At 52.0% G+C, this 22,890-nt stretch overlaps 9 protein-coding genes across 9 annotated transcripts; 6 read left to right on the top strand and 3 right to left on the bottom strand.

Moving 5' to 3' along the window:
- Positions 1–985: 985 nt before the first annotated feature.
- Positions 986–1,964, top strand: CC84DRAFT_1224985 (alpha/beta-hydrolase; the record flags this gene model as incomplete). Its single annotated transcript, XM_018183560.1, has 1 exon — positions 986–1,964. The coding sequence occupies exon 1, from the start codon at positions 1,119–1,121 to the stop codon at positions 1,962–1,964; it is 846 nt and encodes a 281-aa protein (XP_018042054.1). The 5' UTR covers positions 986–1,118.
- Positions 1,965–2,735: 771 nt separating this feature from the next.
- CC84DRAFT_1224989 (glycoside hydrolase) lies at positions 2,736–4,106 on the top strand. Its single transcript, XM_018183561.1, has 2 exons — positions 2,736–3,595; positions 3,648–4,106. The coding sequence occupies exons 1-2, from the start codon at positions 2,848–2,850 to the stop codon at positions 3,656–3,658; spliced, it is 759 nt and encodes a 252-aa protein (XP_018042055.1). The 5' UTR covers positions 2,736–2,847; the 3' UTR covers positions 3,659–4,106.
- Positions 4,107–5,397: 1,291 nt separating this feature from the next.
- Positions 5,398–6,454, top strand: CC84DRAFT_42433 (uncharacterized protein). Its single transcript, XM_018186174.1, has 2 exons — positions 5,398–6,227; positions 6,418–6,454. Exon 1 carries the CDS (start codon positions 5,608–5,610, stop codon positions 6,085–6,087), a length of 480 nt encoding a protein of 159 aa, XP_018042056.1. The 5' UTR covers positions 5,398–5,607; the 3' UTR covers positions 6,088–6,227; positions 6,418–6,454.
- Positions 6,447–7,355, top strand: CC84DRAFT_42614 (uncharacterized protein). The gene is made up of 2 exons (XM_018186181.1): positions 6,447–7,193; positions 7,301–7,355. Exon 1 carries the CDS (start codon positions 6,615–6,617, stop codon positions 7,083–7,085), a length of 471 nt encoding a protein of 156 aa, XP_018042057.1. The 5' UTR covers positions 6,447–6,614; the 3' UTR covers positions 7,086–7,193; positions 7,301–7,355.
- On the top strand, positions 7,070–9,075 carry CC84DRAFT_42435 (phosphoribosyl pyrophosphokinase). The gene is made up of 7 exons (XM_018186175.1): positions 7,070–7,193; positions 7,301–7,318; positions 7,367–7,410; positions 7,460–7,576; positions 7,624–8,340; positions 8,390–8,713; positions 8,766–9,075. Exons 1-7 carry the CDS (start codon positions 7,160–7,162, stop codon positions 8,820–8,822), a joined length of 1,311 nt encoding a protein of 436 aa, XP_018042058.1. The 5' UTR covers positions 7,070–7,159; the 3' UTR covers positions 8,823–9,075.
- A 453-nt stretch (positions 9,076–9,528) lies between these two features.
- On the bottom strand, positions 9,529–11,696 carry CC84DRAFT_1133667 (isocitrate lyase and phosphorylmutase; the record flags this gene model as incomplete). The annotated part of the gene is made up of 4 exons (XM_018175988.1): positions 11,114–11,696; positions 10,568–11,066; positions 9,951–10,503; positions 9,529–9,886 (listed from the first exon to the last, which is right to left on the bottom strand). Exons 1-4 carry the CDS (start codon positions 11,315–11,317, stop codon positions 9,529–9,531), a joined length of 1,614 nt encoding a protein of 537 aa, XP_018042059.1. The 5' UTR covers positions 11,318–11,696.
- A 404-nt stretch (positions 11,697–12,100) lies between these two features.
- On the bottom strand, positions 12,101–14,379 carry CC84DRAFT_1107391 (uncharacterized protein). Its single transcript, XM_018175176.1, has 3 exons — positions 13,680–14,379; positions 13,003–13,631; positions 12,101–12,951 (listed from the first exon to the last, which is right to left on the bottom strand). The coding sequence occupies exons 1-3, from the start codon at positions 14,343–14,345 to the stop codon at positions 12,159–12,161; spliced, it is 2,088 nt and encodes a 695-aa protein (XP_018042060.1). The 5' UTR covers positions 14,346–14,379; the 3' UTR covers positions 12,101–12,158.
- A 1,255-nt stretch (positions 14,380–15,634) lies between these two features.
- Positions 15,635–17,336, top strand: CC84DRAFT_1192148 (glycoside hydrolase; the record flags this gene model as incomplete). Its single annotated transcript, XM_018181230.1, has 4 exons — positions 15,635–16,072; positions 16,134–16,888; positions 16,949–17,130; positions 17,179–17,336. 4 exons carry the CDS (start codon positions 15,635–15,637, stop codon positions 17,334–17,336), a joined length of 1,533 nt encoding a protein of 510 aa, XP_018042061.1.
- Positions 17,337–20,654: 3,318 nt separating this feature from the next.
- Positions 20,655–22,820, bottom strand: CC84DRAFT_1133676 (heme peroxidase). Its single transcript, XM_018175989.1, has 4 exons — positions 22,678–22,820; positions 22,261–22,626; positions 20,846–22,179; positions 20,655–20,787 (listed from the first exon to the last, which is right to left on the bottom strand). The coding sequence occupies exons 1-4, from the start codon at positions 22,791–22,793 to the stop codon at positions 20,723–20,725; spliced, it is 1,881 nt and encodes a 626-aa protein (XP_018042062.1). The 5' UTR covers positions 22,794–22,820; the 3' UTR covers positions 20,655–20,722.
- Positions 22,821–22,890: the final 70 nt, after the last annotated feature.

Raw genomic sequence — 22,890 nt, forward strand, 5'->3', positions numbered from 1 at the left:
GTATTGAAACGGCGCTCGGAGGAGGAGGGCTCTCGCAGAGATGGTGTTGAGTATCGTGCGTGGGCCGCATCGCGGATCCTACCAGATCAAGCCACGTGACGTCTAGAATTAGTAAGTCCATAGTAATCTCCTGGACACTCGATCGTCACTCGGCTCAGCTTGCTTCGAATTACAATCCGCTAGAATTTATAATTAGAATAGGTATCAATGATATTGACCGGAGAATTTGTTCTAATAGCCCACCAAACTCATCAGTTCCTCACTAGTAGCTTCTCGTGAAGTCATGTTTTCCGAGGTCCAGTCACCACACCTACCGCCCGCTTCACGCTGGATGTCAGTTACTAACACGAACTTAGATTCTACGGAGATGGACAAAATACAGGTTGATCAACCCGGGGTTTTCATGCTTAGGTATACCATAGGTACCCTTGGATTGCCTAATTTGGTATGGGGCTGCAAACTAAGAGCTTCAGACGCATCCATCCAGTTCATATCCCAGAAAATTTCTCATGAAGAGAAAGTCGGCATTGAACAAGTCTTACCGAGTGTAGTTCTCAGCGGCCTTATCATACCGACTCAGCATGATCCCCATTCAGGATAACATCGGTTCCCTGCGATCAACTAATAATAGAGTCTATCAATGCCCTTCAAAGACCACGGAGATTATTAAAGCAGTACAAATAACGACAGTCGAGCCTTTTCTGGGCAAGAATCGTCCATACCAAACAAAGAAAACACCCGGTGGCAGATGTCATCCTTCCAAGCTCGCCCAGGCAGCACGGCAGATTCCCGCGGAGAACCCTGCTGTTATATCAACTGATTTTCGGCACACGGTTTCCCCACACATTCGATCCATGGTGACTGCTCCAGGCGCTGCCCCAACCACCTTACTGAGTCGGCATTATGAAGGCGAGATTTCCTGATGGGTGCACATTTGCGCTGGCCGCTCGAATGTGTCACACGCACTGGATAAACGGGAAAACATATAATATGGACGCTTGAGGAATTATCGACGACTGAGCACATAACTCAGCATGAAATCGACCTATATCAGCATCTCACAAGCCTTCTTAACTTGTTTCATTTGAGCCTTTTGGAATCTATCCATTCTCATCAGAATGTTGGTGCCGGTTTCGTTTTTCGCACTCGGTGCCTTGTTTCTCCATCTCTTGGATGGCGTACACGCTGGTACTGCTGGCTGTGGCAAAAGTCCTACCTTGACTAGCGGAACCAAGACGGTCACGGTCAACGGAAAACAACGTCGCTGGATATTGAGGATTCCAGAAGGGTACAACAGCAGCCAACCTTACCGCCTTATCTTCGGTCTCCACTGGCGCGACGCCGATATGACGGGTGTTGATGGTGGATCGGCACCCTACTATGGCCTCAAGGCTCTCGCGAAGAATAGTGCCATCTTCGTCGCTCCGGATGGACTGAACAAGGGATGGGCCAACCAGGGCGGCGAGGACATCACTTTCATTGACACGATCCGCCAACAGATCGAGGACGGTCTCTGCGTCAACGAAAACCTCCGTTTCTCTCTTGGTTTCTCCTATGGCGGCGCTATGAGCTACAGTCTGGCTTGCAGCCGTGCCAAAGATTTCCGCGCCATCGCTGTGCTTTCAGGCGCCCTTCTATCCGGATGTTCTGGTGGCAACGACCCCATTGCTTTCTACGGCCAACATGGAGTCAGAGATAGTGTTCTGCCCATATCAATGGGCAGGGACATTCGCGATCGCTTTGTCAAGAACAATGGGTGTCAGACCATGCAGGCAAAGGAGCCCGGCAAGAACAGCCGACAGCACATTGTAAACGTTTACCAGAATTGTAATTCTAGCTATCCGACGCAGTGGACAGCTTTCGATGCCGACCACGTTGCGCTGCCGGGTGATAATGGGGGAGATGCTGGTGTGAATAGTTTTACGATCAGCGATGTCTGGAAGTTCTTCTCCCAGTTTCAGTAGACTATGGGGTCCGAATCGTATCATTTAATCTAAGAGCTGTAATACGGCTATACGTGCTGCTCAGGCGTTTTGGGTAACAACTGTCGAAATCGAAGAGCTGGTCTGCTAGCTTGGATACGGAGTCATAGAGAACACTACTGCCCGGACAAGGGCTTCAAAGTACACAAGAAACACCCGAACGAAAATTAACAAGAAGATAAGACATGTCCTTAGTCATGCAGTAAAAGAAAGGGTGGAGTGTTCTACCGTGCGCGTTGGCGAAGTAGTTCCATAGCGCAACTTCACTCGGATGGAAAATTGACAGTAATGAATGTTCCTTTTCCCACGTCACCTACCTGTTCATTGGTATTTGGGAGCGCTTATACTCAATCAGAACAACGTACGAAAACATCCTCAAGCTATAATATAGACAACTACGGGATCTCACCTAGCTCGCAATTCACCATCGTTGATCCAGCCTATTCAGGGCGTTTAGGCTTGCCGAATTTGTCAGACTCCACGCGTCCCTCAACACGACAATTTAGCCCAGGTTCATGAGCGACCAAGGAAAGGAATTGTCCGTTGCACTCATAAATGTTTATTAACCATGAATTCCGGGGAATGTCCATTCGCTTAGTATTAAGGCTGGGATTTGAGGTGCACAACCAATCAATGGCCTGCAAAAGTGCAGCCATGGCTTTAAGCATCAGCCTGTAGTACTTTAAAATATAGTTCTTGTGTGACAAGAAATCTGGTCTGTAGCCCGACTACCGGACACGGTCATTGATCCCTGCGACTTTTTCCTACGTTCAACCGCATGTAGACCCGTTTAAAGACTGAGGGTTATAGCTCCAGCGACCCATGAGTACCTACTTCCAAATCTTCGTTTGCAACACAGGCTGAGATGCTGTCCCCAATCGCACTCGGTTGCGCCCTGAGCCTGGCCAACACCGCTTTGGCGCACGGTTGGATCGATAAGTTGACTATTGCGGGCCAAGACTACGAAGGGTTCAACCCTACAGCGGCACCATGGGTACCTGATCAAGGTACTATCAGCTGGCCAGCCTGGAACACCGACACAGGACCTGTGTACAGCAGCAACCTACAGAGCCCGGACATCATCTGCTCGATCAATGCTACCAACGCCAAGCTGTACAGCACTTCGATTGCCGCGGGACAAACCATCAACCTTCATTGGACGACCTGGCCCGACAGCCACCACGGGCCCATCTTCTCTTACCTGGCAGCTTGCAATGGTGACTGCACGACGGTGAAGAAAGACCAGCTCAGATGGTTCAAGATCGCGGAGGTGGGCCAGATCTCCCTCGGCACAGGCGGCGGAAAGGCGGGTGTCTGGGCCGACGACCAACTGCGTGCGGCGGATGGTGCCTGGTCTGTGAAGATCCCAGCCTCAATCAAGGCAGGTAACTACGTTCTACGCCACGAGATCATTGCGCTTCACTCCGCCTACGATGTCGGCGCTGCTCAGTTCTACCCACAGTGTGCAAACATCAAGATCACGGGTGGCGGCAATGCTACACCGGAAGGTGTGGTTGGAACCTCTCTCTACAATGAAAATGATCCTGGTGTGCATTACAACATCTACAATGACGAGTCCAAGCCGGTCTACCCGATGCCCGGTCCCAAGCTCTGTAAGTGGCAAGCTGTTTCTGCTCGCAGGTCATATACTAACGTTGATGACAGTCACAGGTTGAACTTTCACACTGTTCGACATTGATCTCGATTCTGTAGAGGGACGGCGGTGGAACACAGCTAGTGTCTAGCAGTTGTCACTGGGTATTTCTTGAGATGGAATCAACTAGCTACGGTCTACTTCTTATGTCAACACGCTTACTGCGATTTTATTCCAGTTGTTCCACTAGCCCTTGTCATTGATTTTTGAGATTGCTGGCCTCCTGAAAGTGGTCTTTATCATTAACAATCGAGCCTACATGGTCATCTGACTTTTCCTCACTAACAACCATGACATAGGTGGGCTGTATTGTGAATTCTCTTTCCATATGTGGATATTAAGTCCAAGGTCACTGTCCTACTGTATCAGCGCCTTTGTATTCACTTACATTGGGGTTGAACCATATCCTCAGAGTTTTTGATGGAACATGCTTTCTCGGATCTTCCCGTGCAACATGTACCTCGTAGCTTGTGCACTTGCCGCTTTTACTCTCACCTTAGAGACCTTACCACCAGCATCTCTTAGCGTGTCCTATTGCGAGAAGGATTCCCTCAATCTAACAGCTCATTAGTCTCCACCAAACATCCAAATATCGTGGCATACGACCCGGTGTACACCAGTCAAGATCTCCAGCTTCTCTCGCAACTTCCTCAGCCGATTACCGGAGTTTCGGGTCCCCATCACTATCTCGCTGTTACACCGGAGGCTCTAGTCCTCTGCATCCATCATCATTGTAATGTTCCGATATTGAGATCATTGCCGACTTGCTGTGCCCTATTGGACCAGCCGCCTTGCTTTGTTCAGAGATCCGAGGAGACAAGAAGTGGAGCAAGGATGGGCGTTTGTGGAATCTTGATGTGTGGACGCCACGAGTCGATTCAATGCTTGATATGTACAATATAGGAGACCTAAGCAAGCTGAAGTGGGGACATCCACGAGACGAGATGCCCAACGATTGGCGTTGGCTGGCGTACCAGGTGCTGTACTCAGGGAAACTTGAAAAGCCTGCAGAGATGGAGGTGTCCGCAAGCCAGCTGGATTTGGAGGATGAATAAGGATCGACCAGTGTTATGATTGCACACACAGGCCGTTACGTGAGTGGTTTGACCTCGGAACTTTGATGCTATCATTGAATATCTTCAGTTGATTACCTTCTTCATAGAATGATAGCAGATCAATCTGCCAAAACGCTGCTGAATAATGAGTAAAATCTCTTACTAGCACCAGAGGCAGTCATAAGCCTAAGAGCGAAGGTGCCTAGGTGCCTAGGTGAACGCTGAACCACGTGATCCTGGTCTTCCCGGGCCCGCTGGCATGTGTCCCATACTTACAAGACGCCCGGATATCGAAGCTGAACCAAAGTTGTGGACACCTTTACATGTTATTGACTCATCTCACAGTTCATATATCAGAGCACTGGCCGTTCGCCCGCAACGCGTCCGCTGCGCCCCACCTCCTCGCCTCACATATCCTCTTTGGCAGCGTAAGCCCAAGCAGCACGGAGCTGAACTCTCCCCTTGTTGCACCCGTTTTCGCTCACAATGCGGCTGACTGAGCTCGGTGGCTTATCGAAATGGCGATCAGCAATCAGCAAGAACCTCCGTTTCCGCGATCGCTCGCTCCCTGGCTCGCTGTTTGCGGATCTGCCACCATCGCCTTTGTACGCATTCTGACTTTCCGAGATCGCCAGCGCGACGCCGTTCGAGGACGTCACTAGGCACCGCCGGCGGGTTGGGGGCCTGACAAAAGCTTGGATGTTTGCATGGTGTGTGTTCAGGGAGCTGCGGTGGCTGGTGACAGTGCCTGGTGTATGACACTGTATGTGGTGCGCGTGATACGAGGTTGAGGGGCTGTGCACTGCTGAGGAAAGAGCATATCAAGTGTCAGCGTTCACTTGCTCTGGCGCATAACCTGCACACTCGTTCATTCTGAATATACTGTGGAAATCCAATTTCGACAGACTTGCCAACGATGGCGGTCACGCAGGACATCGAAGCGACGAGGGCGGACGAGGATGTCCCTTCAACACCACCCGCTTCAGCTCTGCCAACTTACGAAGAGGCACGTCTCAGCTCACCCGAACCTCAATACGAAGAACCTCTCTACACCGAAATCAACATCCCGCTCCCGCCCCTTCCAAAGCCCAAAGCGCACGCCGCCCCCACCGGAAAGCGCCCTAAGTCGCACTCGATCTCTTCCTTCCGGCCGTTCCACCGCAGAGGATCGTCCAGCGAGTCGACGCGCAAGTCGGGGGACGAGTGGCCGAGGATTAAAAAAGAAGTCAAGAGCAGGGAGGTGGCGGCCGCGATGAATCTAGTAGGGAGGCATCATCGGAGCGGGACGGTCGATGCCCTGGCTGTGGTGCCTGCCGTGCTCGTTCTGAGCGCGGAGCTGTTCACGCCTGGAATTGAGAAGTCGAAATCGGGCAAGTGGGAGGAGGGAATGATATGAGGAGAGCTATGCCTGTCTGGAAACGCAAAATAACAAAACCGGAGGCGCCAAGCGCCTTCGATCTGGTACGACACCTGCATGCGAACGATGCCTCGGTATTGCATACCTCTGATCGCGGCTTGCGAAGTCTGCTGTGAGACATGAACCGTTCTGGCCATGATCGCACCCGAAGAGCTCCCCGACACATGCAACAATGGCTATCTACCGTCGCATTTTGTATGATCACGCATGAAGTCGAAAGCACGAAGCGAGATCTGTTACGACGGCGAATTACGAGAGAGTCCGAAGGACCCCCAGGGTAGCTGCACGTCGCTGCAGGGTGACCCGTACGCGCAGCAACCCGATAGCCGGTCGCACGACATGAGGGAACATCGAGCACAGGCGGAGATGTGAGAATTCGATCGCATTGAGGAGGGAAACATTTGGACTTTTCCCATGCGCGGGACAGCGAACAGGCATGGTTTGCTCGAGGGCGATGCTGTGGTGGTCTGAATCGAATCATTACTCTTTTTTGCACGCAATAATGAATGCTCTTGACCGCGCTTTACGCAAGGCTTCGCCAGTTACTTTGCACCTCCAGCACTCTGCGACATAGGCGCTGCTTGAGCGCTGCTGCCGCATGCTGTAGAGATTTGCACGTGATACTCCGACTTCGGAAGGTGCGATGCAGGCAGTTGCCATTCAGCCGGCCGCTCAAGTGCGGTGCAGTCCAGATGTCGCCTTGCCTCTTGCGACCAGTGATGCATGCGAGATTCGCAAGCAGGGCGGGTAGCGCAGGCTGGTGGGCGGTGGAGGGCGGTATGGCGTATGCGGTGCGTGCAAGGATGCGTATTTTGGCGCGCATGGCGGCAGAATTAAGGAAGCAAGCCGAAGAAAACTTCGGCGGGTCCATTCAAGCTATTCATTCAACATGCTACTACCTCATCGCTGAACGCCTCACAACACGCCCGCCCGCAAAGGCGAAGGAACTCATTTCTCACCTCTCACGCAGTGCCTGAGACGGCTGCCCAGCACCTGCGCAGCACGCCATATCACCACCGTCGGACCCGCGAGAAACCCCACCACTTCCGTCATGGTGCGCAACATCGTGGTCCTCGGCGGCAGCAGTACGTCGGCCTCGCAGCGTCGCTTTGGGTCGCAATTTCCCTGGATTGCATCCAGAGTCGTGCAGTGTAGCTATGGCGCGCTCTTTTGCTAACTGTGCTCTCCGCAGGCCACCCGCAGCTCACCCGTAAAGCTCTTCAGCCCTACACGTTTCGGCCTTTCTGACCTTGCGCAGAGCAGATATGCGACCACCTCGGCATCCCCCCAGCAAAGCGGCTGGTAAGACCCCGCACCCGGCGGAACATGCGCATGGCTGACCTTTCCCAAGCTGTCCAAGTTTGCAGTCGGCGAGACGAGGGTTGAGGTGGAGGAGTCGGTCCGCGGCAAGGACGTCTTCATTGTGCAGAGCGGCGGAGGAAAGGTCAATGACAACCTCATGGAACTTGTGCGTCTGGGTGTCTGCCGTCTCCCGCGCTTCTAATCCCGCAACAGTTGATCTGCATCTCGGCCTGCAGAACAGCCTCGGCGAAGCGCATCACCGCCGTGCTGCCGCTCTTCCCCTACTCGCGCCAGAGCGACATCCCGTACAACAAGACGGGCGCCCCGCTCGCAAAGGTGCCTGGTGCCAACCGCAGCCGCACCGGCACCTACTCATTCGACAGCGTCCCGGCGACTCCGCATCCCGCACACCCCGGTGCCACCCTCACAAATGGCACTGCCTCGCTCGACAAGTCGCTGGAGCGACTAAAGATGTCCGAGGAGCGCACTCCAAGCCACGGCTTAAAGCGCACCGACACGGTCGAAACGAAAAAGTCGGATGGCTCTGACAAGGGCTCCTTCCAGGCCAACGGAGTCAACGGCACACATGGCAACAACGGTCTTGCGAGAGCCGCCACAATGCCTCCGCAGTTCTCGCCACAACCCGGGTACAAGCAATGGGTTGCACAGGCCGGGACTCTGATTGCGGACCTCCTCACCTGCGCCGGCGCAGATCATGTCATTACCATGGATCTCCACGACCCGCAGTACCAAGGCTTCTTCGACATACCCGTAGACAACCTCTACGGTCGCCATCTTCTCCGGAAGTACATCCAGTTCTCCATCCCGAACTACCAGCAGGCCGTCATTGTGAGCCCTGACGCTGGAGGTGCAAAGCGAGCTACGGCGATTGCAGATGCGCTGGGCATGCCATTTGCGCTTATCCACAAGGTGCGTGGACCAGGTTCAGACCCGGAGCATATGCTAACTGAATGACCAGGAGCGCCGCCCTACGCAAATCAGCGACCGTCAGAACGCGACCATGATGTTGGTCGGCGAAATCCGCGACCGCACCGCGATCCTCATCGACGACTTGGCAGACACCTCAAATACCATCACACGAGCTGCGAAGCTGCTCAAGAAAGAAGGCGCAAACACTGTGTACGCGCTGATCACACACGGCATATTGAGCGGCGATGCCATTGACCGTATCAACGCGAGCGCTTTGGACAAGGTTGTTGTGACAAACACCGTGGACCAGACTGAGCATAAGGCGCGGTGTCCGAAGCTGGAGGTGTTGGAAGTTGGCAATGTCTTTGCTGAGGTAGGACTTGCGCTTTACTGACATCGAGACTGAGACTAACAATTTTCCACAGGCGATACGACGAGTGCATCACGGCGAGAGCATAAGCGTTCTGTTTGATTACCACTGATCAATCTCTTTTCTTCCTCACCTCTGGGACGGTATCTGCGATTGGATAGCTGAGAGCCTGGCTGTCATTCGGTCCCTACCGAGACTCTGCGTTCCCTATCCCTCCATTTGCCCAGGGCCCGCGGGCTCTTAGATCTGCATACAAACATCTAGAAAAGACGTTGGGGCGGGGGGTGTTTCCGAAAAAGTGGCATTTTCCTTCAACTGTTCATTATCAATGCGACAGGTTTTGTCTTGCATGCACTGCTGAGGAGCAGTATAACAAGTACCTGGCCGTGTACCTGCATATCTGCATCTGGTCGCTGGGCCACGGGCGTTGGACTGGCGTAGGGATACACGCTTCACTATCTTTTGCTACAATGTGGTATGCGTATGTGTATAGCACAGACTCATGTCAAAAATCATTTCACTGTCTTTGAGGAGGGCCGCGTGGGGTATGCGCGTGAGCTTTGTACATAGTCGAAAGACTGATTGGGCAAGACAACTGCGACGACTGCCGGAGGTTGTCTAGTATACTTGGGCGAGGTGGATCGTCATAAACGAATAGACCCGAAAGGTGTCGACACAGCTCGATCCAGCGGCGACTTGAGCGAATACGCATCCCTGCCCGTGCAATGGGCAGCAACATGAGACTGGAGCATTTTGAGACGCTTGACTTGATTCATCCATTCTTCTACAATCTCCCAAACCCACCACATCTACCCCATCTACTTGAACTGATCCTCGGTAACCCCTTTCCCCATCGCCGCCGTCGAACTCACACCCCCACTCACCATCTTGAGCATGTTGTCGACGTAATTCGCGCCGCTCCACTTCTGGTGCGTCAGCACATCGACCTTGTTTTCGGCCTCGGGCTCCTGGATGATCTCGCCGTACGCGCGCATCCCCTGCTTCGCGTACGCCTTGGAGAAGGTATCCGCCATGAGCGCCGTCTGGTGCAGTCCCGCCAGCGTGATGAACTGCCAGCAGTAGCCCAGCGCGGCGAGGCGCGGGATGTAGGTTTCCTGCTCGTCGCGGGGCATGGCGGCTTTCCAGTTGAACGAGGGGGAGAGGTTGTATGCGAGTCTGTGGGCGTGGGGTCAGTCGGCTGTCCAGGGTAGGGGAGACGGAGCGGGGAGGGGATACGTACTTCTGCTCCGGCCACACGGCGTGCACGCCGTCCGCGAACTCCTTCGCCTGCGCATAGTCTGGCAGCTTCGACTCCATCCATATCATGTCCGCATACGGCGCATAGCACACGGCGCGGTTCACCGCGCACTGGGTCCCGCCCTGGTACCTGTAGTACCCCTCGCGCGTCCTCGCCGCATCCCAATCAAAGAAAATATCAACGCCCGTCAGTCCCTTTGCGATTGCGCGCGCCTCGCCGTTGCTCTTGCCCTTGCTTTTCTCCAGGAACTCCGCGATGAGAGACTCCTTGTTGACGTGCACGCCCGCGTTGATGGTGTCGATGACGGCCTCGTGGAAGAGCTTGAGAGAAGCTTCCTTCGTCCAGGCGTCTTCTATGGCTTGGAGTTCGGGGCCGGACTTGCCAGCTTGCTCGGCGGCGTGCATGAGGTCGCTAAGGGCTTGGAGTGCGGGGTTCGTGGCGCCCAGGATGTAGTGGTGATCGCGGGGGTCGATGGTGGAGGTTATGAGGGTGGCGGCTTCGGAGTCGGTGCGGGCGACGGCGAGGAGGTCGACGCCTGAGAGAACTTGTCAGCTTTTGCGATGTCTTATTCTGTTGGAGAGAAGTAAAGGGAGACTCACCCATGATGTCGGCTTGCGCGCGGATCGCGACCAGCCGGTTGATGTGCTCGCTGATGGGGACAAGCACTTTCCCGGCCATGTGGCCGCACTTCTTGGTTCCAGGCGCTTGGTCCTCGATGTGGATGCCAGCTGCGCCCTTCTCGACGAACAGCTTCGTAAGCTTCATGATTGCGGTGAGACCTCCGTGACCAGTATCCGCATCAGCTATGATAGGCCGCAGGTAGTCGATACTAGGCGCATTTGCGCGGTTTGCCTTTGGTGTGGTGAGGCGCTCTTCGCGCTGCTTGCGGTCGTGGAAGAGCTGTGCCATGAAGAGGTGGCCGACCTTGTTGGGGACCGTGGTGTAGGCGTAATCTGCGAGATCGGGGCCGGGCTCGTCGGTCGACGAAGCAGTTGACGAGCATTGCCAGCCGGAGACATAGACGGTGTCGATGTACTTTGCCATCTGTGTGACCATGACTGGGTCGAGACAGCCGTATGTATAGCTTGCGTCATTGTTCTGGTATGATTAGCCAGTGTCAAGACGTAGGCGACGACCTTGCTCACCTTGAACCTGCCCTCCACAAGGTTCCAAAGCTTCTTCGACTGTGCATTGCTGGGGTATTGTATCCTCAGCGTGCCTCGCTTTTGGACGATCTGCTCTGCTGTGAAGGGCCTCTTGGTGTACCGCCATCGTGAATCTGACCACCACTTCTTGACCTCTTCCACCTCTTGCTGGTACTGCTGCTCCTCTGCATCAATGTTTGCCATCTTCACTAATCTTATTCTCCAGTCAAAGGTAAGAAGTATATACGAGGACCTGAAGGTATATTCAAAGAAAGAGGGGATGTCTGCCTTTTCTTTGAGATGACCTGATGACGAGACTCTTCCGTAGCCTCGGTAGTTCTCCACGTTTCACGCAAGCAGTTCCACGGGCGGAGCCAAGCTATTATGTATGTATGAGCATCATGGTGCCGGGCGCCAACCCCAGACGCCCAGTCAGGAAAGGTCTACACTCCAGTGACTGTGGTCGGGAACACTCGGGTAACGCACACTGCACCATTGGCCCGAGTTAGCTGCGCCGAGGGCCGCCGGTCAAGTGCCAGGACGACGAGCTTGTCGTTGCCCCTCGGCCCAAAGGACGCGTCTGAGAGCAGAAGTCTGGGGTTAGAGGAGCGGATCCGGGACCGTGACGGGATGACGTTTGGCGCTGCTGGCTTGTGATGCTGCCTCATTGGCTGCGAGTGTCTGGTGTTTTCACCATAACGCTGCGCTGTGGCAGGTCGGGCGACAATTTTGCAACGCGGCACGCGACTTGTCTGACTTCACATGTTCTCAATTGAGGCCTTTGACATGCGCATACGAGCAGCATGTGAATGCACGTGGACGCGAAGCAGCTGGAGATCGCGGTAGAAGGGCTAGCCGACGATCCGCTAGCCGTTTTGGGGTACCTCGGCTATCAGACGCTTTGGTACGGGCTAGAACACTGGACATTTGTCTCACACCACGGCCAACGTCCGAGCGAATAATTCCGCATCTCTCTATGAAGAATGTGTGAGTCAAAGGGTTAGATGTAATTGGGCGCGTAGACGGGAGTCATCTACAAGGTCGACTACCTATATCCCTTGGAGAGCCCATAGATGTGACATAACCCCAATGCTGTTCCCGTTGTCCACCAATTGTAGACGCCATACATGTCATACAAGCTGGAGCTGTGATGATTTCCGCCGGCTTGATTATATGACACCAGCATTCTGGCACCGAGCCAGCAAAGCATTGTCCGCGAACAAAGATCCAACACGTCAATCACCTCTGTGAAGCCCAGCGCATATCGCTGAGCCAGGAACAGCTTAGTTACAGCCCTCCTGTAGTGTCCTGCATAATGCAGGCCAGTAGATCCCCGCACAAATCGGTCAAGTTCCGAGAAAGTATGCTCCCGTATGTCGTCGAGGTCGAATTGCGCAGACTTGGGGGATATGGGATACGCCGGGTCAGCGGGCGGGCACCTTAGCTTCCGCAGTAGTGTCCATCGCAGCTCACTGAGGTAGGCCCTTTCCACAAAACCTTGTTGCTCTTTCGGATCCTCCAATAATTTTTTTGGTAGAAGCTCTTGGAGAAGTTCAGGCTGCGAGATCCATAGAGTGCGGTTCTTCTCGTCTGTGAACAAGCATTCACGATCGAATGCCTCTGACGTATGTGAGTAGTGGACAAAACGGGAGTAGAAAGCGCCAGTCAAAACGCGGATGTCCAGGGACTTTACGCTGGAATGACGGTCTCTTCGATGCGTCGATGCGACTACATCTTGGGGCTTGTCAGGAATCGCAGTCTCGAAATTGATCAGGAAAGGGTCCTCAGAGAGATGCACCAGGGAGAAGAGATAGTCCCGGAAAACCTGGTATAAGAGGCTATAAAATATCGTTAGTGACAGCTGCAGAAGGTGATTCTGGATCCAGTACTTCTCTATCCGCGTCGGTACTCGACCGATACTGGAAGCACGCACTTCGGGCCTGAACCACACACGCAAGCCCTTGCGGAAATACAGGACGAAAGCCTCCTTTATGATTCGTGGAAACGTCAAAAATCCTACCGTCCACCAGGCTGCAATGAACTTTAGTGCTTCGAAAAGGCTCATTCCGTCAAGCTTCAGAGCCGCGCCTACAGAGAAGAGCCGCGCAACGATTTTAGCGTGATCTTTTGTTGATTTCAAAGTGATGGTAATGTCGATAGCAGGTGAAGAGGTGGGTGAAGGAAAGGGGTTCAGAGCCTTCTGAGCGTAGCCACCGCCCTTTCTTGAATTAAACGGTGAGACGTGAAATTCTTTGGTCCAGTAGTCGGCAAAAGTTGTCTTAGGTGGCATGAGAACCTGTTCTTCTTCGCCTTGAGTCTGAGCCGGACTTGTTGGACTCGACCCGTCCAGTAGGTAAAGATGTCTCTCTCCAAATGTATTGTTCACCTCGGTGATCATTCTCGTAAGTTGGTGATTTTGGTTGTAGATATACCAAAAGGATGCAGGGTTGAAAGAATAGCCGAAGAACCGTGGCGCTGTGACTAGGTAGGCATAAGACCATTCTGAATCTTTGACGCCCTATTTGTTTTTAGTATGTTGGCATACGGCGAGTGCGGGACGTGTTACCTTTTCCCTTAGGTAGACCTTGAGCTTTCCGTAGAAGCCTAGGGCTGCTTGGCCTCGCGTGAGATAGTCCTCTGCTTTGATCTGAAGCCACCATTTCCCCAAGATATGGTCGCTTCCATCGGTTATGTCGATTCCTTCTGGTGTGGTCCCCACTGGCACGATAGGGAATCCACATAGTAGATAGTCATAGCCAAAAGAATGCTTCTTCGGAAATATGCGGGAATGTGTTGTGTGGCAAGGAATAACGAAAGACCCCGCATGATCCACAGACCATGGACGCGTTCCTTTGGGCAGTGGTTCCGATTGTTTCTCCCGAGAGTAGTTGTTGCTTTCCTTGAAGATATACCCAAGTGCTGCCAATGCAACAATCGTGGCTGCACCTGTAGTTGCTGTTGATTGTTTATCCTTCCCAATTAAGGTCCAAGTCCTGACACAGGCATCAGAGATAGGTTGTCGGGCAAGCAAAATGATAAAACTCCCAAAGAACAGGCTGTCCTGTAACACCTTGCGATCGCCGTATCGGATTCTCGCCCCACCCAAAATTGCCCAGATCGCGTATAACGGCCATGTTGACAACCCGAAAGCAAAGGTGCAAGGAACAAACGAAAAAGAGAAAAGAACAAGTCGTCGAAGCAGGCCGGTGCGGCCGCTTGCAGTCGTCTTCATTAGAGGATGTTGATGTTGAGGAACCTTCGATGTCGAAGAAGAGTGTCAATGCACAATCGCTTGCGCTAAGCCTTTTTCATGATGTCGTGTCAGGGTCGCCAGATATAGTGCGAGTCCAATCGTTTCGGAGTGGATAACAATGGTACGATGGCCAGAATTTGCGATCTCTGTTCTTTATTCTTTTCGCAACCCAGATTGTTATTTGGAATGCAAACGCGAAATCCGCGCGCCTCCAAAAGCGCCGATAGGATAGGCGACGCGAATGGTACCACCAGTACCTACACCGTTCAGGATCACCAGCATATTCTGAACCTCCGAGGTCTCCGAAGCTCAAAGCAACACTGACAAACTTGAAAGAGGTCATTGTGGAATGCGGCAAAATCATTGTGATTGTTCAAAATTGATAGTAGTATGTCTTTTGCAAGTCAACACTCAGTAGCTTCTAGCAGATGTGGATACGGACGGAGTAGAAACCATCAAGAACCAGCCATGCTCGATGGGACGGGTTCAATATCACTGACACATACCGAATATCTGGTGCTGGACTGTTGGCCACATTCGACCGCTCTCGCTACAGGCGGCACAATGGCCACCTTTCAATGACGAGTTTTGAGCTTCCTCGGCTCGGTGGATCGGAAAGCGAATGCTGTGCACATAGATGCATGATGAGGAAGAGCGATGGTCCTACATATCCCACGCTGTACCCAAGTCGAAGAACAGATAAGCGATGGCGGGGCTCGTTGGCGGCTGGTCGGACCGCCTAGCCGCCAACCTACGCAAACCAACACTGCGCCTAAAGTCATGAACAGTTGTGTCTACGAACGTAAAAGAATGATTGCGACTTTTGCTTGATATGTCACCCGGTATGGAATGCACTACTTTGATAAAGTTTCCGCACCATTTGTCGCTTCGAGAGGCTATAATCCAAGGGGAAACGAACGTAGATGCGGGAAGACGAAATGTACACGTGTGGTATAGCTACGATAAGCTAGGCAGTTCCAGCTAATCCGTGTGATCGACCGGGATTTCAGTTTCGTTTGTATGGCGAATTCGGCGGGATACGCCTGCGACCATGGTCCACCCACTTCGTGATACATCACTGGGGTTTCTATTGGTGGCTAGACGACGTACCTTCGCGAAGTGGCACAGTCTACGGAAGTACAGCCCGTCTTTGCTTTGCGTGGATCAGAAGTGGGGTATGCGTGAAAGTATAAGTTGAAGTAGTATCGTGTCGCTACGTTCTTTTACGATATTGCTTACAATCTTTTCTCCGAAATTACTGGCTCAAGATGTTCGAATCCAACGAAGTCAGAGCAGACACCTCTACCAAATCTGTTCTCGACACGTTAGATTCCGTCAAAGAGCTTCCACTACCAGCAGACTTCCTCTGGGGTGCGGCCACAGCCGCATATCAAGTGGAAGGCGGAGCCAAGCAAGACGGCAAAGGCCCCTCAATTTGGGATGAATTCTCCCATCGCGAGCCTAGTGTTACAAGCGGTGAAGACGGTGATATTGCCTGCGACCACTACAATCGCCTCGCCGAAGACATCGCCTTGTTGTCCTCATATGGTGTCGACGTGTACCGTTTTTCAATCTGCTGGTCGCGTTTGATTCCCCTTGGAGGGCGTCACGATCCCATCAATGAAAAGGGAATTGCCTTTTACAACGCACTCATCGACGGCCTCATAGCTCATGGCATTAAACCCGCCGTGACACTCTACCATTGGGTATGCATTATTCGTGGACAGGTCTGCTTCAATGAATCTCATTTTTTGACTTCACTTATAGGACCTTCCTCTGGAGCTCCACAAACGATATGGGGGCCCTTTGAATACCACAGAGTTCCAGGCCGACTTTGAGCATTATGCACGACTCTGCTTTTCTCGATTTGGCGATAGGGTCAAGCAATGGATCACTTTCAATGAGCCTTACATTGTCGCTCTTTTCGGTTACCACAGTGGCATCCTAGCACCTGGACACAGTACAAAGACTGGCCATGATTCCACGACCGAGCCATGGCGAGTGGGGCACAGTCTAATTCTCGCCCACGCCGCTGCCGTCGAGACATATGCAGCCGACTTTTTGCCTTCACAAAAAGGCTCCATTTCCATCGTCCTGAACTCAGACTTTTACGAGCCCTACGACGCTACAAGCGAATCTGATCAAGAGGCAGCACAACGCAGGCTAGAATTTTACGTCGGTTGGTTCGGCGACCCAATCTATCTTGGTGGCGATTACCCCGAATCGATGAGAAAACAGCTGGGCTCAAGATTACCACAGTTTACGGAAGCTGAACAAGAACTACTCAAAAATTCTGCACCCCACAACACCTTCTACGGCATGAATCACTACACATCGCAATTTGCGAAAGCACGCTCCACACCCCCTAGTGATGACGATCACACTGGAAACGTGGAGGAGTCCACCACCAATAGCGAAGGTGTTGAAATCGGCCCGCTGTCTGGTGTTTCATGGCTTCGGGTGACCCATAAGCAATTCAGGAAGCTTCTGAACTGGGCATGGGATCGCTACAAAAGACCTATGTGAGCTTCTACCATATATTCATTGACGTTTCCTCAACAACTAATCACCCATTCATACAGATATATCACAGAAAATGGATGCCCATGCCCGGGTGAGAACTCAATGTCGTTAGAACAGGCTGTGGACGATCAATTCCGTGTCCGGTATTTCGGACTGTACATTGACGCCATTTCTCAAGCAATCAACGAGGACGGAGTTAAGGTTGCAGGCTACTACGCCTGGAGTCTCATGGATAACTTCGGTAAGCGGAGCCATCAGAGGGCTAGTTTCAGATGCTGACACATGACAGAATGGGCTGCTGGATATTCCATTCGTTTTGGTATCACCCACGTAAATTTTACCACAGGGACTCGTACACCGAAGCGATCTGCGAAATATCTGAAAGAGACCTTCCAGAAGCGGCGTACGGCAGTGTCAAACGGTGAGGCTGTTAATGGCAAGCTCTAACTGACCAAATCTCGACGCCTATGCTTTAGTGGAACCAAAGTCGCCAGTGGTTAAGATCTTGTTGTATTGATGAGGGTTTATTGTCAATAATCTCGAGAAAAGCGCAAAACCATCTTTAGAAGTCCTCGGTACTCTGCGATGCTCCAAAGCAAAACAAACACGCAATATCCGTCGATTATTGTGTGCTACCGTGACACGACTTGTCGTGCGTATCGTTGAAACACGATGACTGCCATGTCAGAACAGAGGGCTAGCGCCGTGACGTTGTCTTAGCAAGCAAGAAAATTCACTTAACTGTTTGTCTGATCCACTAGACCCGGCCTACTGTACGAAGTATGTGAAACAACCGCATCGCCCCAAGACTCCCAACTATGTCGCAATCACCTACTGGCTTCTTTAGGCCTTCCATGGCATCTATAAGCAGCTGTAAAATGACTACTGTGGCTTGCGATGGCTTCATTAGAACTACATACAAGATATCATGTTCGATTATACGCCCTATACCTTTCGACAGCTAACATAGAATATGTGACCCGAGACGCTCACGTCAAGAGTAACAATCACACGAAGACCTGGAGGTTAAAAATACTTGTTCAGCATGCCCATCGATTGCAACACTCGAGGATTCGACTACTTATCTCAGCCCACCGCCTTGAAGATCGAACCAGCTATCCACAACAAGCCAAATCGGGACGAGCTGGCGCGCTTATCGGCATAAAAGTCGCATAGTGATCACGTCCCTAGCAAACAGCGTATCGATAGATGCACATATTCTCAAGGAAATCCCCAGGGCAGTCGTTTTGAAGGCATGTCCCAGCAGAACCAGCATACAGATGGGACCATGAACCAGAACAGCGGTTTTGTTCCTGCGAAATTCCCAGCTCCGAGCGGGTACAGCTCCATAGGACCGCATCCGGGAGTCACAGGCAGGTCGAGGCAATACAGCGGAGCGCAAGCGAGCCCGCAGGCTTTCCTTTCTAGCATTCCAACCCCGCATTCATTCGGCGGACCATGTTGGGGAACCCATTTGTAATCGCCATACTGAGACACCTCTATATCAACATATACTGACGAAACTTGTCTGACGAACAATCTCCAATGACCAAATCGAAACGCGGCCTTGGAGCAGTTACGGGTATGGGCATGTTCGTGGGACGGACAAGAGAATTACTTCAGGCAGCAACACGTTCGAGAAAGCTCTGCTTCCAACACTATGTATAAAGAGAAAAACGATAAAGCATGTTCAAATATCAGCAAAATGTTCACGGAGAAGAATGGAGAGCGCCCCAAAATCCTGCTGAACATCACTCATCCGCACCTTCACCCTCTGCCAACAAATTCCCATATGCAAGAGCAGAGAAAAAGGACGATGTACCTATATGGAGAATCCGAGAAAGCATCGTGAATGTCGAGTGAACCGCACACCAAGAGTTCGACCAAGAAGAAAAGAAGCTGTGGGAAAGTGCCGGGCCCCAGCATCCGAACCAGCAATGCCCATACTCCCACAAGCATCCTTCTGGGTAATTTATTCGTAGCATGTGCGTTAGTGCCGATTCGACGAAAAGTTTGCTCGAAGGAGGGCTCGCGGGAAGGGCGGAGGCAGGTCAGGTGACGAAGCTTAGCAAGATATCACTCTTGAACTGCGATGTCTACGCGACCCATCCGAGATGGCCTCATCTTCATGCGAGAAACCCTCATTAATTTCGTTGAGAGCGATTTATTCTGATCACATAATGTTGCCAGTAGAATGTGACTTTACATGTAGTCAGGGCGTTCGATGATCTCGTTCCGTCTTGTTTTACTCAGGGTAGGATAGTTGCTTCAGGACAAGCACAATAGTCTGAGTAGGTTGTGTCAGCCCCGGTTTTAAACAGAATTCGGTCGTTGTACTGTCGAGGACTCGCTGAAAATCCCTTTGTGGCGTTTCCCTTGACCAGTTGGCGTTCCGGTAGTTTACGAATGTAGCACTTTTATATGGACCCTCGCTATTCATCAACTCCTCGTGAAGCCAGCCATTTGCTTACAGTCTTGTTGTGGAGATTGTCCTTTACACTGTAAAAAGTACTCGACGATCTGGACTATAGTCAACCCTTGGAAAGAGCGTATTTCCCTTGTTACGTACCAAGCGTCTCCGTGCCTTGCAAAATATGAGGTCCTCAAACACCAGATGATCAGTCTTGCCTTGTAGATTACAATTTGCAATCCACGTGGCAGGCCAAGTTCGCCGAGTAAGTGTCCCATGCACTCCAAGCTTCGTTCCGTAGATTAGTCAGCCTGCTCTGGCTCATGATAGTGGTTGAATAAAGCAACTAATAGCTGTTGGATGCAATGCTTCTTCATTGGTCAAGGTGTAGTCAACTCGAATCCCTTGGTCTGGCAACACCAGCCCCTCTAGTGCAAATATCTTGTCTCTCGGGTCGCGAGCTTTGCATTTAACCAGTCGCATGGCGTCTTGCAGGCGGTTGATACATATCTGGTCGATCCACAAGTAGGTATCGTTGTCCGTAGGGATCGTTGTCCGACCGTTTCCGATAGATGTCCAAGAACTCGCAGAGGGTTTCTAAAACACCGAAAGAGCGTCCATTGAGCACAATTAGATGGGATCTTTCGTCGAACCCCCATATATACGATAGGCATTTGAATGCAAATATTCGCGATCTCATGTGTTCCAGTGGTACAGCAAACAGCTCGCACTGCGTAAGCCCAGATTGGCTCGGACGTGCGTGAAGTCTGAGAAGCCGAAAGTGTATCGCCCGAAGCGGCGTATGAGCGTAAGTTCCACATGGCTCTTCTATGCCGCACAAGAATTCCTCGCTCAGAATGTAGTGCGACGTCCATGATCTGAACTTCGCGAATGAGAGCCTTCAGCAGAGTATCAAGAGGTGATTACACACGCGCAAGCGACCATGCGAATTCTATCCAATGCTTGTATCTTCAGCAGCAATATCTTGGACGTGATACCAGTACCAGAACGATGCCCATTCCTGGATGTTTCGAATGGCTTCCGGGAAGAAATGGTGCACAGCTCGTCGCATGAAAATATAGAAAAGCTGGTACAGTGCCGATGCAATGGAAATCAATAATTCAAACGAGTATCCTACTTCTTCGCACACCATGAGGATGGTTTCGCGTATGGGTGGAGAGAGCGGGAGATTGTGCATCTTGTTAAGCCACGGAGGGCCCGATGCCAGAACAAGGCACAAGCACAGTCTAATGACATTTAATTCCGCGTCTGATAACATGGCGCAAGTTTCCGCTAAGGAACATCACGAAGAGCTGCTCGATTGGATAGAAATGGAGAATTATAGATTTGAAAGTCCGGATTGCTGCCTAGACTGAATTGAGATCCGATTGTAGCGTAGACGGTACCCATCCACACTGACCACTCAAGCATTCGTCTCTTCTCCTTTGTACTCGCCACTCTTCCCAATCTTCGTCCACGGCGCAAATGCTATTACATAGTCAGCACATCAATCCATACTCAAGAACCAGCTGCAGGACAAACTTACGGTTTTTAATCCCCTTCAAGCTCTCACCCAACACCGGGAAATGCCTCGTCAACACGTCCTTCATGCCATTATACTGCACCCAGTGCATACCAGCCTTGCTGTACGTGTCCTCATTCCAATCCGTCGCAATAAATCTATCGCTCTTGAGCCTCCGACTCGCCATCAAGATAAACACTCTAAACGCTGTGTCGCTGAAGCCGAAGCCCTTTGGCAGCGGCTCGCACAGACAGCCAACTAGAAGATCGACCTTATTGACGTCGCCCTCGTATACCTTGTCAAGCTTCGCGGCTACTTCGGTGTTGCCACCGGTGAGCTCGAGAAAGGAGGCCACAGGCTTCATGTGGAACAGCTCGCGGAACTTGTTGTACCGCGGGATGCCGCGTTCGCGATCACGCAGGATGTCGAGGGTACCCATGTCAACGTGGCGGCCTTCAGGCGTGTGCAGATCCCGGAGGAAGTCAGGTGTGTTGTTCACAGTGACCGCGCCGGGAAAATTGATGCCAAAGCTATAGAAGATGTCTTCGAAGCCGAGACTCTGCTCTGTAAGCGGTGCTCGCGCCTCTCCAAACGCAACGCCCCTAATAGGGTAAGTTTTCTTGTGCTCGCCGGTTGCGGCAGAGAAAAAGGCTATATTGTCTGGAATTAGAGGATGCATGCGGTATACCGAGACGAACTCTTCTGTCAGCGAGTATGGCGCGCCGTGCTGCTCGGCGCCAGAGCCAGGAATTCCGGATATGGATTCTCCTGGGGCGACGCGGCCGAGAAGTTTGTACAGCTTCTCGCCTAGGACCCCCCACCAGTTGCCGTTCATTGCGATTTGCAGGGCTGGATGGCCGAGGATGGCAGGCGTCCACTCGGTTGTATGAATCTTCGCCATCAGTGCGCAATTTACTAGTCTAGCGGTGTCGAATATTCTTTCGGATTCCCAGTCAGGGTACTCCTTGGCCAAATCATCGCAGATTGCATTATGCTCGAGCACAAAGAGTGTGTGGAGCATTTCCAGCCCTAGCCACCAATTTGTGTAGAAACCGGTCCGAGGTACGCCATTCTCATCACGAGGTAGGTAAGTAACTACCTTCTGCTCGTCGACCTCAAGCTTGCCATTCTTTGCAAGGCCGCGCAGCTCTTTGGTGCGGGCTTCACTGGATCCATAGATTTGGGAGCCGTCCCACCAATGTGTGTTCTCATTCCTATAAGCAGGGGATTTCTTGTCGGTGTCATCCAAGATCTCATCCGCTTGCGTAGCTTCTACGCTCATCTGCGAGTCACTCCATGTATCACCGGGCGGAAGCTTGATGTCATGTTTCTCAGTCGTAGAATTGGTGTGCATGAACCTGCGATCCACTTAATCAGCCATCATTCGTCTGCCACACCGACCTGAAGCCTATATTCTGGAGAAACGAGGGAGCACTCACCAATCATGCACCTGAAACTGAATCCAAGCAGCCGCCAACAGATTCAATATCGTCGCCGGCTTGAAACCTTCCCTTTTCAGCAAGACCTCGCTCACAACCCTCGGATTCGGACTCAGCAGCTCCTCTTCGCTCGGCTTCTTGGTATGGTCTCTACCCACATTCCGACCAAATCGCATACCCACACAGCCCATCTTTGGCTGATTTGTATCATTGTACAGACCATCTGAGTTTCGCGTGTGGGCAAATTCATGGGGAACAGGGTCCGAGGTGGCGCTACCTTGGTACGAGGGCGAGGGATACGTATCGTGGAGGTTGTGCTGCCGCAGCTCGTAGCGATAGGCTGCGAGGTTCAGGACACCGATGTAGCTGCATGCTTGCTCAGGTGGAATGCTGGTTATGTATTGGTGAGGGTCTTACGTGGGGAGCTTGTGCCATGGGACGAATTTATTTACGCCCTTGAAAAGGAAGATGAGGGCTTTCTTTGGGAGGGAGGGTGTGTATGGGTTTGCGGAGTCGGGCTGTAAGGAAGGCATTTTGAAAAGAGTGGCGTGATGCGATGCTCAAGAGGTATATACACTGCACGAAAATGATAGGAAAGGGTTGCGCGCAATTCGGAGGGTGCTTAATATA

The sequence above is a fragment of the Paraphaeosphaeria sporulosa genome (genome assembly GCF_001642045.1).
Source record: "Paraphaeosphaeria sporulosa strain AP3s5-JAC2a unplaced genomic scaffold CC84scaffold_1, whole genome shotgun sequence".
NCBI lineage: Eukaryota > Fungi > Ascomycota > Dothideomycetes > Pleosporales > Didymosphaeriaceae > Paraphaeosphaeria > Paraphaeosphaeria sporulosa.